The 17,209-nt window shown below is 33.5% G+C and overlaps 1 protein-coding gene across 3 annotated transcripts in view; it reads left to right on the top strand.

The window, feature by feature from the left end:
- RNF180 (ring finger protein 180) overlaps positions 1-17,209 on the top strand; it is a 213,657-nt gene that overhangs the window by 33,397 nt on the left and 163,051 nt on the right. For 2 of the 3 annotated variants that reach the window (XM_063623242.1, XM_055252596.2), the window contains exons 3-5: positions 5,319-5,414; positions 6,814-7,773; positions 10,604-10,639. In XM_063623242.1, the coding sequence (XP_063479312.1) occupies positions 5,319-5,414; positions 6,814-7,773; positions 10,604-10,639 (1,092 nt within the window). Of the gene's footprint in view, positions 1-5,318; positions 5,415-6,813; positions 7,774-10,603; positions 10,664-17,209 lie in introns of those variants that run through there. The other variant, XM_055252597.2, reaches the window with a different exon arrangement.

Raw genomic sequence — 17,209 nt, 5'->3', positions numbered from 1 at the left:
TTAATATTTATAATGACCAGTTATATAAATATTAAATATTGGTTACTCATATAGATATAAATTATTAGCTGTTTAAGTGGCAAAAAGGAAAAGTATAGGAAGCCATAAGAGTAGGATATAGATAGAATGCTGGACCTAGCTGTAAGGCTTTTCTGAGGAAGTGACTTGTGTGGAGATATGATGGATAAGTGAGGACAGTACAGGTGGAAGAGCATTCCAAGATTCAGGACCAGCATGTTCAAAGGCCCTGTGGTAGATCCCCGGAACTAAAAGAGATTGCCACAATTGGAGTTCAGAGATGAAGAGGGAGTTTGGCAAGATCTGAGAGTAGAAAGTTGGGTATTGTTCAAATCATGTATGGTCTTGTAAGTCAAAGACTTCGATCTTTATCGTAGGAGCTGGGAAGTCAGTGGGAGGAAGTAACATGACTTTTGAATTTTAAGATTATTTTGGTAATAGTGTGAAGAGCGAATTAGAAAGGTACCAAGAATTGAGGCAGGGAGCCTGTTTGTTTTTTAAGTGAGGCTTTCATTTTTTTCAATTCATTGTGACTTTTTGATTATAAAAAGTTTTTACCCTTAAAGTACCTTCTCAAATTACCTTCTTAAAGTACAAATAGGCAAACTAGGCAGTCCAATAGAATAGTGGTTCCTTTACATTTGTGACACTTTAGACAATTAATAATGTTAATTTAAATGACATTTTTGTTACATAGTCTTTTCCCTGTGGTGTTAGCTGTGGTAGTCAAATAATATAGTTGGCTCTCATTTAAAGAATTAGCTGAGGGAATGTTATTGCTTACATTGGAAATGCCAAGGGTTAAACATCTTCCAAAATATTACATAATAATATTATTAACTTTTTGCATGTAACTTGTTACACTTAATTAAAAATATTAAAGATCACATAATGATAAAAAATAAGGCATCAAATTTGTAATTTTAAAATTAAGTGATATTTTTCTGTTATAGCAACTGAGAATATTCCCAACACTTAAAGAAAAAGTTAAAATAACAATACATTGGCTCCCTCTGCTGTTTGAACAAATTATTTCATTTACAAACATAATGTTGTCAACATTTTTCTGACATTATTACATGAAATTGCTATTACTTTCTCCTCCTTTTCCTTCCTCCTTCCTCCATGTGGGAAATTTGAGACATAAAGAAAATCTGTCCAAGAATTTTTTTAAATCCTAGTAAAACAGTTCTAATTTTCAGTCAAATTTTTCCCGAGGAGATAACTTGTGCTAATACTTCGATGGCTTTAAATTCCTCAAATTGGGTTGCCTCCAGTTTCATCACTCATCTTAAAATATGTCCATCAAAACTTGTTTGATCATTTATATATTTGTGTGATTTTAAAAATTAACTGACTTAAAACTTAGAAACAATAGTTGATACATCCTCTTTACTTGTAGAATTATATTGGAAATAAATATTACAAGTAAAAATGTATTTTTTCCAAGACTGTGTTGGTAAATACAGGTGAAAGTAGTTAGCAGTTTCATTTATAGTTGAGGTGTCTGTGTTTACCCTGGTCCATATGTAAAGTTTTCAGAAAATGAAACAATGCTATAAATTCAACCCAGCTTTTTATGCTTTCCTACCTGTATGAATTGCTATTCCTCTCTTTTTGGTTGTGAGGAGATGAAAGTATACTTAAATTTTAGCTATTTAAAACAAAAATAATATGCTGTTTTATATTATTTTTTCTCAAATGAAGGAGGTTGGGTTGAGGGGTACAAAAGGAGAATCAGCTGTGGAATTTTTTTCTAAACATACCTCTCCCTACATAAATTTATTTTAGTTAATTTAAAAATAAGATATGCTTCAGTTTTAGTTTTATAAGCTTAGAGAAGAATAGCAGTATCATGCCTTAAAGCATACACAGGCTAGAGATAAAAGAAAGTTTATTGCCCTAAAAACTAGTATTTTATATGGCATAAGAGGCAATGTGGAAGCTTGGGATCGCTTGTTTCAGTGTTATCTGTAAGACAGTAAAAACTCTTAAAACGGTGTCTGCGCATAGTGAGCACAATATAAATATTTGTTATTTAGTGAAAATAAGAAGAATAAGTACATTGTAAAACTTTCTTCTACCTACAACTGTGACTCCAGTGTTTATTCTCATAGGAGTATTCATAAAGCATTTACAAAATTTATAGTGGGTAGTGGTTTTTTAGTGTTACGATCAATGCTATGTGATTAAATATATTTGTGTGATTTTAAAAATTAACTGACTTAAAACTTAGAAACAATAGTTGATACATCCTCTTTACTTGTAGAATTATATTGGAAATAAATATTACAAGTAAAAATGTATTTTTTCTAAGACTGTGTTGGTAAATACAGGTGAAAGTAGTTAGCAGTTTCATTTATAGTTGAGGTGTCTGTTTACCCTGGTCCATATGTAAAGTTTTCAGAAAATGAAACAATGCTATAAATTCAACCCAGCTAAAATAAATTTATGTAGGGATAATAATAAATTTATGTAGGGAGAGGTATGTTTAGAAAAAAATTCCACAGCTGATTCTCCTTTTGTACCCCTCAACCCAACCTCCTTCATTTGAGAAAAAATAATATAAAACAGCATATTTTTTTTGTTTTAAATAGCTAAAATTTAAGTATGATCAATTTATATGATTAAATGAAATAATGAAATGTACATAGTAAAATAAGACGTAGGACAGTGAAATATTAATACATTAATACAAGTAATAGATGTACCTTTATGCAACACAATCCCTGGCATATTAGTAAGTATGTCTCTACATGCATTGTGTGGTCAACACTATTTAGTAATCACTGAATAAATATTGATAGGTCGAGTGCCATTAACTTATTTTGACATTGATATTCTATTATTCTACCAGTGTAGAAATTTCCTCTCTCCCTCTGTCGCTGCCACCCTTCTTTCCTTCTCTATATGTAGACATAATCTTGAAAAGTCAGAACAAAATTCTGGATCTGATAATGAAAAGATTACTTCATTTGTCAATTCCAGTTTGTATTCTCTGTAAGATTGTTTTAAAGAATTCATTAGAGTTATACTAATCTTCATAATTGTCAGCTCCTAATGAAAGGGGCTAGTGTGTATGAGTATGGATGTTTCGCAAAATTAATTCTACTTTTTCAAAAACTGTATCCATACTTTTATTTTGTTTCTGGGGCAAAATAGATAAAGCTATACTGTTTAGTTTTATTGAGTCACTTCCAATATGTTTCCCAAGTTTCTTTAAAAATTTTATATATGAGTTGGAAAGAAAAGCTAGTCATGACTGAACTGTTACTGTAAATTAATCACTATTAGAACTTAGAAAAGGCAGATGACAGAAGCACACAAAATCAAACACTAAAAAAAGATGTCTCTGTGTTCTTAACTTTAGCGTATATGAAGATCTTAAGTAGGAATTTATAGACACTGCTAGGTGTGGCCCAGGAGTATAAATTTTTAGTAAGTAACCCAACTTATGTCTAATGCTAGTGATCTGGGGACCACATTTTGTGAAATACTCTTCTAAGGTGGCTCTTCACAGAGTTCATGATTTTGATGCAGGCTCTTTTCTTCAGTGCTAGTCAAAAGAGAACATTGGACTTACCAGTGTTGATATTCTCTCTCAAACTCTCTGTAGAAATTGGCATCCACAGATGTCTTAGAATAATTAAAGTTTGGAACGCTAGGATTATCAATGATTGAACGTGCCAGAATTTCTCTTTTGAGGGGGAAAATCTGATAACATCTGTTTATATTTGTATTATGTTGTGGGTTTATGAAAAATAATTCTAGGGTGTTTGTTTTCATGCAGTTTGCTTGCTGCTGAACAGTGGAGATAGAATGTGACTTAAAGTTTTTCTTCTCTTGCTAAAATTGAAGATTTACCTTTCAAACGACCTATTAGTCTGTCATATGCTTATCCATATACAAACTTGCACTGAAGTACACCTCTTCGCGCCCTGTTTATTAGATGAATTGGTAAACTTATTTAGAGGGCCAATTTCAAATGCAGTTTTGAAAATACCTTTCTCCTGGTATAGGGGATGGCACTGTTATAGGACCAACAGTTTCATATGCCCACCATGTAGTAACAGATCAATACACTGAGATAGCAGGATTTGCAGCAGAGAAAGAATGTCATGATTGCAAGGTGTCCAGTGAGGAGATGGGAAGAGACCCTCAAATCCTTCATCTCCCTGAGGAGTTCTGGGCTGGGAGTTTTAAGGAAACCATGGAGAGTGAGGAGCTGGAAAATTGGGGTGGCTGATTGGTTGGGGAATGAGGGATGAAATCATCAGGATGTGGAAACTACATTCTTTGGTGAGTCAGCTTCTGGTGGTATCCTTCATTCAGAGCAGCTGGCATCAATGGGGTTTTTCAGACCAGCTGGTGTTAATAGTTTCATTGGTATGCAGGACCTAGAGGAATATCTCAAAGGGAAAACTAGAGGAATATCTCAAAGGGAAAACTTTGAGTTTCATAATGTTCAAGTTGTTACCTATAGAGCAGTTAAGGGAAACTATAATCTAGGATCTATGGGATTTGGGGCAATAGGCACCAAACAGCCATGAGGAAGCAGGTCAGAGAGCAAGCAGACCTGGGGATTAATGCTCAATGTGCTGCAAGCTTGGTTTATTTTTGTTTGTCCCCCTCTTCTTCCTTGGTTAATTTATAAAGTTTATAAGGACAGTTTTAGCATCTCTCATATAAGAGTCTTATGTCATACTTTATGGGAGGTCAGAAAGTCCTTCCTAGGTTATTGACCTGCTTCAGGGGAAAAGGGCAGGGGGAAGGTTAGTGAGACCTTCCTGCCTCTGCTGTTTTTCAGTATGCCAAGGAGGCCTATTTGGGAGTAGTGTGTCCTGAATCCCATCATTCTGCTCCCGCATCTTTCTGCACATTCATCTAGCATCTTGATAGAGAATAGAGCAACTTTATTCTGTCATTAGTAGAATTCAAATAGAATAGAGATTTGGGGCTGGAGAAAGTTGCCATGAAAGACACTATTTTGTCTCACATGCAGAAAAAGACACTAGATGTGTTCATTCAGTAACTAACTGCTAAATTGTAAATTTCATTTGATGACCTCAATGAGATGGAAGGGCTTTGTCTTAAATCACAGGTAGTTATTCCCTGAAGAAATTTTTAAAAATCTTTTTTGTGGGCTTGTTTTTTTATTATGGGAGTTAGGAAGGGAAGGCAGTGTATATTTGCCTTCTAGCTAAAATAGAATTTGTATTTTTGAGTTTTACTTAAATATGAAACCTGTGAAATAAATTCTGAACTGGTAATTAGTAATATCATTTATTTTTATTTAACAGGATAAAGATGATTCAGTTGATGCTCAAAATATTTGTCATGTGTGGCACATGAATATAGAAGCCCTTCCAGAATGGATAAGCTGCCTAATCCAAAAAGTAAGTTCTTAGTTTCTGAGTAAAATTAAGAATATACAACCTTCAGAATGTTTTTGTCCTCGTTTTAGAGCTATTTTTCTTAGATGCATTCCTTGGCCAACCTCTTACTGCTCCTCACTCCCATTACCTCTCTTCACACTTCTTTTCTCCTTTCTCCGCTTTATATACCTGTCTGTATTTTTTACGCACACACACACACGCACACACACACGTAATATGTTACTTTTAAATATACAGAAGCATATATATGACATATATGTATTATTATACACACACATATACATATTTACCTAAATACACATATAGCTTATTTAACTTGTTAGTTGCCTAGCTTCCACCCTAGAATAAAAGCACCATGAGGTCAGGGACTTTTATATTTTGTTAATTTGTCTTTCCCAGCACCAAGAATAGGTCCTGTTGAATAAATGGAATATTCTGTATGTGTTATTCGTATCTATACATACATACATAAATGCGCAAACATACAAAATAAATAGGACAATTAATGACCCTCATTGGTGTAATCAAAATGAAAATTCTACACTTTAAAGGATCCTTAATGAAATATCATAAGAGCAGGAACTGACCTGGTGTGTGTAGTTATTTTTCACAATTCAAAACTACTCCTGTCTTAGAAAATTATAAGTAGTAGGACTTTGGAAATATATAATTACATTTCTCTACTGAGCAGCTTAATTTTTTGTTAAAAAATAACATTTAATAGATATCCCTTCTCACACTGTAACAATTTTCTAGGAGAATGCCAGTGTACTGTTTATAAAACTTAACAAAATATATTAGGACACTGCAGATATTTCACTATCTCAGTTGGAAATACAATAATACAATTTTAAGACAATTCATTGTTAATTTCCAATCTAAGCATAGAAAATGCACTGTCTGATGTATGCAATCAATATCTTTTGGTTGTATGTAAAAAGCCAGGAAGAGCTTTATTCCGTTGGTTGGGTAACGTTCCCTCCCACAGTGCTTGGTATGCAAGAAGTGTATCAAAACAGATACTTTTCTGTGAGATTTTACTTGCAAATTAAGCTCTGTCCACTGATTTGCTTCCTGGATCCATAGCATATTTTTCTTTAGTTCATACTGTATCCATATTCAACCTATTGTTCAAGAGACTCTCATTTAGAATTCTTAGAAATATTGTTTGGATGGGCATGATTTGCAATATGTTATCATTCTAGAACTTTGGCACTGCTTATCTTTATTTCTTGGAAGGCTTGTTTTATTTGCTGTTCAGTCTACTAATCAGAAAACAGAAAGCTAGCCTTTTCTGTGGTGTAGAAAACTTTCATGTGGCTGGCTTTAAAGAAAAAAAATTTCTCTTTGGTTACTTTATAATGAAAGCACTGTCTTTATTCTTCTTTATTACCTGTAGGCCCAGTGGACAGTTGGAAAACTGAATTGTCCTTTCTGTGGGGCCCGTTTAGGGGGCTTTAATTTTGTCAGCACTCCAAAATGTTCCTGTGGCCAGCTTGCAGCTGTACATCTCTCCAAGAGCCGGACCGATTATCAGCCAACACAGGCAGGCAGACTAATGAGACCATCACTGAAATACTTGTCACATCCTAGAGTTCAGTCAGGTTGTGACAAGGAAGCTCTGCTGACAGGTGGTGGCTCTAAAAACAGAAATCACAGGCTTTTAAACATGGCCCGAAATAATAATGACCCTGGAAGATTAACAGAAGCACTCTGCCTGGAGGTGCGATCAACATATTTTGAGACGAAGAACGAAAAACTGCTCTCCAAAGCATCAGAACCAAAATACCAGCTTTTTGTTCCCCAGCTTGTGACTGGCAGATGCACTACAAGAGCTTTTCATAGAAAATCACATAGTTTGGATCTGAACATCAGTGAGAAACTGACTTTATTACCCACTTTATATGAAATACATAGTAAGACTACTGCCTATTCCAGACTAAATGAAACACAGCCTATTGACCTTTCAGGCTTGCCTTTACAATCTAGTAAAAATAGCTGTTCCTTTCAGAATCCGTCCAGTTTTGATCCTAGTATGTTGCTGCAAAGATTTTCAGTGGCCCCCCATGAGACCCAGACACAAAGAGGAGGAGAATTTCAGTGTGGTCTAGAAGCTTCTTCAGTGTACTCTGACCATACTAATACTAACAATCTGACTTTCCTGATGGACCTGCCCGCAGCTGGCAGGAGCATGCCGGAGGCCTCAGACCAGGAAGAGCACCTCTCCCCTCTGGACTTCCTGCACTCAGCCAATTTTTCACTGGGCAGCATTAATCAGAGGCTCAATAAGAGAGAAAGGAGCAAGTTGAAGAATCTAAGAAGGAAACAACGAAGGCGTGAAAGATGGCTACAGAAGCAGGTAATATTTTTCAAAAGAGTTTACTAAAAAATCTGTATTATAAATACTGGAGTTTGGGGAGTGGAGCTAACTTTCAACATTCGTATAATAAAAACTTGGTTTTAATAATTGTGGAAATGCTGTTTCTCTCTAAGTGCACTCAATAATCATGCAGCCGTATTATAATTGGCATGTATAACCCAGTCTCTATGCTTCATGCATGTTTAGAAAAAACCTCTTTTGTGCAATTTTTCCCAATTCTGCTAATATTTTAGAGGGATATTAATCTCTAATTAACACTGGATTTTTTTTACTATATTTTAAATGTATGACATATTAGGATTGTTTTGCAGTGGTTTTATTTTGGGTTGAAAAATGTTTTTTTTTTAAATTTTGGGTTGAAAAAATGTTTAAGTAAATTCAGTCAGGTGACAAAGTCATTCACCTTTCATCACATTTATAATAGCTTAAGTGGGTATTTCAAGGAGCCTTAATCATGGGCTCACACAATCTAGTTATGATTAACTGCTAAATTGTGAAAATTACCTAAAGGGTAACTTACCCTTATTGTAATTTCGTAGGAGACTATGCTTCTCTATGATTTGATCTACTTCAGTACTCATAGTAATATGCTCTAGAGTAGGATGTGCGAAGGAACTGAACAGTAAATGTTAGGTGCTGTGGAAAGAAAGCAATTAAAGCCAGTGGATGAGATGCTCATGAACATTTGAAAGTTCGAACCAATATGTTTCTGAATAAACTATTTTTTTGCAAATTGACTTTATTATCTACTTATTCATAATAGCGTCCTTATTAATCAGTGTGTTGTATGTTAACAGAACTAAAATACAGAAAGCTGCAACTTGATAAATTAGTTTTTTCTTTTAAAAATAGTTAAGTAAACTCATTATGGCTCATTCTAGTTTTGACTCAATAAAATAAAATTACTGCAGTGAATGCTTCAGATTGAGTGTTTTTGTCATCTTTCAGTTGCATAGTATAATTATTTCTTAGGTAATTTTTTATTACATTTTTGGTTGCTAAAATGCATTTCAGTTTGGTTTGTTTACAAGTGATAGTGTAATGTGACATCAAAGTATATATTACAGAATGTAAAAAATGAATGTGTTTTAGCATCATTATAACATACTTCATAGTTAAACTGTAAAATTCAAAATTTTCATTGAGACTTGACCTATACATAGGTAAATTGGAAATGATCATATGTTAAGTGAATATTCAGAAAGAATATTTTCAAAATGATTAATGTAATGTGGAGGGCTCTAAAATAATTCTGTAGCAAATAGAAATGTAAAAGAAGTATGAAAATTATACTTTGTACTGTAAATATATACAAATAACATCTTTGCAATTTAAAAATGTGTTTAATTCTTAGGCTAGGTAGTTTTGAAAACCTCAGCTACATAATTCATCATTTTCCATCATAGGAATACTATTATACACAGTTTAGAGCAAAGCAAGTACAAAGTTAATGTGTTTTTTTTTTGTATAGATGAAGTTATTTGTATTCATTCACATACATATGATATAGCTTAATTGATCAGAATTAATGAGTCTTAGACCTGTTGTCACAGGTCAGTGTAGGGAGTGACATGGCAGGATCCTACTGAGTTTGATTGGTAGCACAGAAGCTACAGGCAAACAAATACCCAGTGTTTATTTAGCACAGAAAATTTTAAAGTGTATAGCAGCACAGAAATTTTGTGTTAGTGATGTAAGTATACATTGCAGTTAGAACCAGAATAATTACAATTTTTAAGTCTGTTTTGCTAATTCAAGCAAAAAGACAAATCCCAGAAAGAGTAAATATCTGAGATAAATTAATGGCATAGCTGTGCAGTTCATTCCATATTTAATAAAGATTACGTAAACACTTACTAAATGCTTGTTTGGGATACTATGTCTTTGAGTAATGACTTCAGTACAGATCGATCTTGCCCTTTTTAAAATGAGGATAAACATACAATATGTAAAGTAAAAGTTACTATTGTCAATGATAGTTTTTTAAAAGTTTAAAATAATTGGTTGATATATCTGGATTTCTAACTTTCACTTGAGGTTTTTAATAAATGTTTGTAAGCTAGACATCTTTCAGTGATCTATGCCATGACAGAAAGTATTAATGACAGTACAGAAAGTTATGTAAATACTTGAATCTTAGGGATGTAAATGAGATTGATATTGAAGCAGACGTTACAGTCAGTTTTCAGGGTTTTTGTTTAGCAAAAGTTAATTGAGCATCTACTTTGGGGAAACACGTAGCACTGAGCCATATTTAACCAACAAACCTCTTTTTTATCCAGCATAGTCCTTTTATTTTTCAATTATCATGCAATAAAATTATTCTCTACCTACAGCTTTATGACTTGCACACATGTAAAGGTTTATATAATGACCAACACAATGGGCATACAGAACATTTTGATCACTCCCAAAACTCCCTTGTGCTATATACCTTTATAATCACAAGCTCATCCCATCCCTAATCCCTGAAAACCACTGATGTGTTCTCCATTATTTTAGTTTTGTCTTTTTGATAATGTTGTAAAATATTAATATACTGTTAAAATATAGAATCCTATAGTATACAACCTTGAGACTGGCCTCTTTTTCTCAGTAAAATTGCCTATGAGATTCATGCAAGTTGTTGCGTATATTTATGATTTGTTCTTTTTTATTGCTCAGTAGTATTCCATTGTATGAATGAACCACAGTTCATTCAGCTGCTGAAGGACAAGTGGGTTGTTCTAGGTTTTGCAAATTATGAATAGAACTTTTACAGACATTCATGTGCATATCTTTGTGTGAACCTGATTTTTTATTTCTCTAGGGTAAATACTCAGGAGTGGGATTGCTGGATCATATGGTAAGTATATATTTACTTATATGAGAAATTGTCAAATTGTTTTCCAGAATGGCTGTACCATTTTGCATTCCAAGCAGCAAAGACTTCCATTTTCTGTGCATCCTTGAACGCAAGCACTGGTATTCTCAATAGTTTAAAATTTTAGTCATTCAAATATATAGACAGTTGTATCACATCATGATTTTAGTTTGTTTTTCCTTAAGGATGCTGAACATATGTGCTTATTTTCCATTTGTATATATTCTTTAGTTAAGTGTCTTCAAATCTTTTGGGCTGGTGTGGCAGCTTATGTCTATAATCCCAGCACTTTGAGAGGCCGAGGCAGGAGGATTGCTTGAGTTCAGGAGTTCAGGAGTTCAGGACCAGCCTGGGCAACATAGCAAAACCTTATCTCTACAAAAAAAGAATAAAAAAAAAAATTAGCTGAGCGTGGTGGTGTGTGCCTGTAGTCCTAGCCACTTGGAGGCTGAGGTCAGAGGATTGCTTGAGCCCAGGAGACCAAGGCTACAGTGAGCTATGATTACACCACTGCACTCCAGCCTGTCTCAAAAAATACAAAAACAATCTTTTACTCACTTTTTAATTGGGTTATTTTTTTACTTTTGAGAGTTCTTTATATGTTTTGGATACAAGTGTTTCTTTGGATATGTGATTTGTAGATATTTTCTCTCAGTCTGTAGCTTTTCATTTTCATAATTTTTTTCCTGTGGAGCCAATCTGTTTAATTTTTATGGTGCCCTATTTCTCAAAAAACGTTTTAATAGATTATGCTTTTGGTGTTGTATCTAAGAACTCTGCCTCGTACTAGGTTATGAAGATTTTCTCCTCTGGTTTTTCAGAAAGTTTTATAGTTTTAAGTTTTACGTAAAATTGAGAATTAGGATTCATTTAAAATTAATTTGAAATAAGTTGTGAGGCTTAAGGGGTATATTATTTTACATAGAGATCCTCAGTTGTTTCAGCACCAGTTGTTGAAAACAATGTCCTTCCTTCATTGAAATGCATTTGCAGCTTTGTCAAAAATAAGTTGTCTGAAAATGTGTGGGTGTATTTCTGGACTCTGTTCTGTACAGTTCATATTTATGCTTTTGTTAGTACTCCTTTTTTCCTATGACTTTATTATTATTTTTCAAAATGGTTTAGCTATTTTAATTTTTTGACTTTCCATATAAAACTTAAAATCAGTCTGTTTATATTTATAAAACATCATGTTGGGATTTTGATTGGAATTATATTGAAGCTATAGATAAACTTGGGGAGAATTGAAATCTTTACTATGTTGACTCTCGTAATATGTGAACATGGTATGTCTTTCTTTTTATTTAAGTCTTTGATTTCTTTCATCAGCATTTTGCAGTTTCTAGCATTCAGAACCTGTGCATGTTTATTTAGATTTATACCAAGTTTTTTTTCTTTTGAGAGGAGTTATTGTTATTTAAAATTTTTTTGACTCACAATTGTATATTGCTAATGTTTAAAAACACTGTTTTTGTTTTGACTTTGTATCTTGTGTTATTAAGAGTATACATTCTTGACGTCTCTTGTCAGATTTATTCCTATTTAATGCTGTTGCTAAATGCCAATGTTTTATTAAATCTTAGTTTCCAATTCTTCATTATAGTATAATGCTTAATGGAGGTGTTGAGAGCAGAAATCCTTGTCTTTTTCCTGACATTAGCTGGAAAGCATTCATTCACCAGTAAATATAATGTCAGTTGTATGCTCTTTTTCAGGTTGAGGACATTTTCTTCCATTTCTAGTTTACTGATAGTATTCTCATGAATGGATGTTGAATTTTGTAGAATGCTTTTTCTGTATGAGTCGATATGATCATGTGTTTTCAATGTTAATAATGATTCACTATCAAATATTGAGACAGTCTTGCATTCCCGCCATAAACTACACTTTGTTATGCTATATTATTATGTGTATTACTAGATACTATTTGCTAATCATTTTTGAGGATTTTTTTATGCCTCTATCGTTGAAGAATATTAGTCTGAAATTGTCTGTGTTTTTGTAATGTCTTTGTCTGATTTGGGTACTAGGATATGATGGCCTTATGAAATGAGTTAGTTGTCTTTTTTTTTTTCTGGAAAATAATGAGGATAACATTTTTTTTTTTAATTGAGATGGAGTCTCGCTCTGTCGCCAGGCTGGAGTGCAGTGGCGCAATCTCAGCTCACTGCAACCTCTGCCTCCCAGGTTCAACTGATTCTCCTGCCTCAGCCTCCTGAGTAGCTGGGACTACAAGCGCACGCCACCACGCCCAGCTAATTTTTTTTTTTTTTTTTGTATTTTTAGTAGAGATGAGGTTTCACCATGTTGGCCAGAATGGTCTCTATCTCCTGACCTCATGATCTGCCTGCCTCGGCCTCCCAAAGTGCTGGGATTACAGGTGTGAGCCACTGCGCCTGGCCGAGGATAACATTTTTTTACTTAAATCCCCAATGTTTCATAGTGAAATTACCTGAGCCTGGAGATGTGTTTGTTGAAAGGCATTTAACTATGAGTGCAATTTCTTTAATAATTACAGGACAGTCCAGGTTATCTACTTCATATGGGGTAAATTTTGATGTTGTTTTTGAAGAATTATCTAAGTTGTCAAAATTGCATGTTTAACATTGTTCATAGTATTCCTTATTTGTTATTTTAATGTCTATTGGGTCTGTAATGATAACCTATTTTCAATCCTGATAATGATGGCTTCTCTCCTTTTTTTTTAGTCTTGCTGGAGGTTTATTAAGTTGATTGATATTTTCAAGGAGACAGCTTTAAGTTTCAATTGTTTTTATTGTTTTTAAAATTTACTGTCTTCAAAATTTGTTTATATATAAATATGTATATATTTACATATATTTCTTCTCTTTGTTTACTTCCTTTGCTTTGAATTTATTTGTCCTTTTATGATATTTTTATGATAGAAACTTCTATTACTGATTTGAGATTTTTTCTTACCTAATCATTTAATGCTATAAATTTCCTTTACTGTATTAGCTGTATACTATAAATTTTATTATGTGATATTTTTATTTTGATGCAGTTAAAACTTTTTCTAATTTGTTTTGCAACTTCATTTGGTCCATCTAGTTTATCTAAGTTATTAGTGTAATCAGGAGATTGCCAGTATATCAGCATTTCAAGGAAATTAATAAAAAATTTAATCCTAGAGCAAAACATATTTTTTCGCTGAATTGAGAGAAACTAAAGCTACCGTTAGTATAGTTGCATAGTATTTCCTAATATTTCTAAATAGTTCTATTTAAACAGCATTTCATTCTACTATATTTGCACTTCTTACTTTTGGGCCTATTTAATATGATTAAAAGAAAATGTCTCTTTAAGGCCACAGGAAGCTATTGTGAAAAGAGAGAGTTTTGCCTTATGTGTCTGTGGAGTATTGTAGTTGAAAATTAAAATAATTGACCACATATCATGGTTTGTAATAAATCACTGAGTCATCTACAATAATTATATTACATTATTTTCAGTGAGCTAAATGAATTAAGATGACTTGTATTATTTAAAGGGTGTGATTTAGACACTACGCATAATAGAAGCTAATAAATTATATTAAAGACCTGCTTATTTGGTTTTATCTAGCAAAGGCATATCTTCCACAAAGGCACTAAGTTTCATTTTCATGGATCTGCATATAGAGATCATTTTGAAATTTTTACAGTTTTTAAAGGAGCTCCTTTAATATTTCATCTCTTGATTCATCATCTTAAAATCTTATACAAATCACACTCCAAATATATATTTGATTATGCAGTAGAATTATAATAGTGATCCAAATATTAGAGAATTATTCCCCATTCATTCTCCTCTTCCTCAAGCAGAAAATTAATGGTTATTGAAATGAAAAGCTTCAGTAATGAAAATGTGACAATTTTGAGTTTATAATACACATTTCTTACGGTTTTATTAAGCATAGAAAGTCACAAAATAGTTGTTTAGTAAAGAAGAAAATCAGTAGATTAAAAGAGCATCATGACCTTTAGTCATATATTGAAACAGATCAGTATTTATTGCTCACTCTACTTTGTGTCAAATTATTATTTCAGTATAAGTTTGTTACTCTCTTTGTTTTATGAATGTAAAAATACCTAGGGCATGCTCAATAAGTTGATAATTCTAATTTTATTCTACCTTCTAGGAAGTCATAATCTACTAGAATAAGATATAAATGTGCAGTCAAGTTAAATAAATAAAACTAAATATCTTAATTTGGCCTTTCTGCTAACATACAGCTAAATGAGCAGGTGTGGAACAAAATAACATATGATTGATAATGCCTTTACCTTAAGTAATTATATAGATCTAATTTTCTAATGCTTAGCACAGTACTTTGTACATAATAGATGCTCCAGTATTTTTTAAAGGGTCTTTTTTATTTTAGGATAGTTTTGGATTTATAGAAAACATTTGAAGATAGTACAAGGAGTTCCAAAATGCTCCACACATAGTCTTCTGGATTAATATCTTACATTAGTATGATGCATTTGTCACATTTTATGAACCAATATCAATACATTATTAATAGTATTTATACTGTATTCAGATTTTTTTAGTTTTTACCTAATAGTCTCTTTTTCGTTGTTTCAGAATCTCATCTAGGATACCACATTACAATTAGTTGTCATGTCTCATTAGGTTCCTCTTGGCTGTGACAGTTTCTCAGACTTTCTCTGTTTTTGATGACCTTGACAGTTTTGAGGAGTACTGGTTAGGTATTTTGTAAAAGGCCCCTCAACTGAGATTTACCTGATGTTTTCCCCATGATTAGACTGGGCTTATCAGTTGTGTCATGAGTTCCCAGAACTACTGTATTTGATGATTCACTAAGAGGACTCATAGAACTAAGCATAAAGTCATACTTCCAGCTATTTCTTTTTATTATACTTTAATTTTTAGGGTACATGTGCACAATGTGCAGGTTAGTTACATATGTATACATGTGCCATGTTGGTGTGCTGCACCCATTAACTCGTCTTACAACAAAGGGATATAAACCAACATCAGCAAAGGGAGGGGGTGCATAGGGTGAAATCTGGAGGAAACCAGGTGCAGGCTTCCAAGAGTTCTCGCCCCATGGAGTTACACAGAATGTGCTAAATTCCCTCAACAGTAAGTTATGACAACAGGTGTGAAATGCTGTGCACCAGGAAGGTCATTATAGACTCAGTAGCTAAAGCTTTTACTGGGAGCTGGTCACATAGGTACCCTCTGTCTGGCACATACCAAAATTCCAAACTTCTGGAAGGAAAACAGGTGTTAAGCATAAATCACATTGTAGTTTGGGCACAGTGAGTCACTATTATCAATTAGGATGATGGGCTCTCTCCCAAAATTCAAGTTCTGGATGACACAGGGGCCAGCCTTGTAAATGAAGACAAATATGCTGTATTATCTCTTCTCTGCACGAGTTTCGGGGAGGAAGACTACAGAGATAAAATGCCATTCTTTATTAGAAGAATACCTACTATCAACATGAGTTATCACTGTTGAAGTTAACCTGAGAATGTTTTGTAACAGAGGAAAAATAATTGTCACACTTACATATCCCTTACATTAGTTTTCTATTGCTGCTATAACAAATCGCTATAAACATTGGTTAAAATAACACAGTTTTATCATCTTATACTTCTGAAGGTCACAAATCTGAAAATGGGCCTTGTGGGACTGATATCAATATGTTGACAGGGCAGTATTTCTTCTGGAGGCCCTATAGTAGAATCTGTTCCTTTCTTTTTCCAGCTTCATTTCCAGAAATGAAGTCTACCCTCATTTCCTGGCTTGTGGCCCCCTCCCAGCCATATGGCATCACTACAACTCCTATTTTCTTTCATCACATCTTCTTTCTGACCCTTTAAGGACCCTTGTGATTACATTGGGTCTACCTGAATAATCCAAGGTAATTTTCCCATCTCAGGGTCCTTAACTTAATCATAGCTGCAAAGTCCCCTTTCCCATGTAAGGTAGTACATTCACAGGATCTTAGATTAGGACATGGACATCTTTGGGGAGTCATTATTCTGCCTGCCTCACCTTTCTAGATGCCAGTTATTTTTCTGAGTGCATTATTTCATTTAATTTGACACAATTTTACAGATAATTTCTATAATTATCCCTATTTTATAGATGGAGAAACTGAGTCTCAGAGTGGTTAACTTCCCTAGGCCTACAAACCTCGTATGTGATAATAGACCTGTGTCCCAAAGTTTGTGCCCTTAACCATTATTCCACAGCCTTTCAAGAAAGAAAGTTTTTCTCCCACATATTTTATTTTTTTTGATGATTCAGAAAACATTTTACTATCATATATCTTTATTCTTCATTCATCCTTTCCTTCATGTAACTAATGATCACTTGGTAGTTTACTCTTTGCCAGAAACTGTGTCAAGTATTGAGGATACAACAATGAATGAAATATTGTCGCTCCCTAGAAATGGAAATAGATGGGGGGAGACACATGAATTTCAGTAATCATTTTCTTGAGTATTTGCAGAAATGCCATATTGTGGAGAATTTTGGACAACGGTTTACTTAATATGGGATTGCTTTGGC

The sequence above is a fragment of the Symphalangus syndactylus genome, chromosome 18 (genome assembly GCF_028878055.3).
Source record: "Symphalangus syndactylus isolate Jambi chromosome 18, NHGRI_mSymSyn1-v2.1_pri, whole genome shotgun sequence".
NCBI lineage: Eukaryota > Metazoa > Chordata > Mammalia > Primates > Hylobatidae > Symphalangus > Symphalangus syndactylus.
The sequence above is the reverse complement of the archived record's forward strand: the minus strand, read 5'-3'. Positions and strand labels throughout refer to the sequence as shown.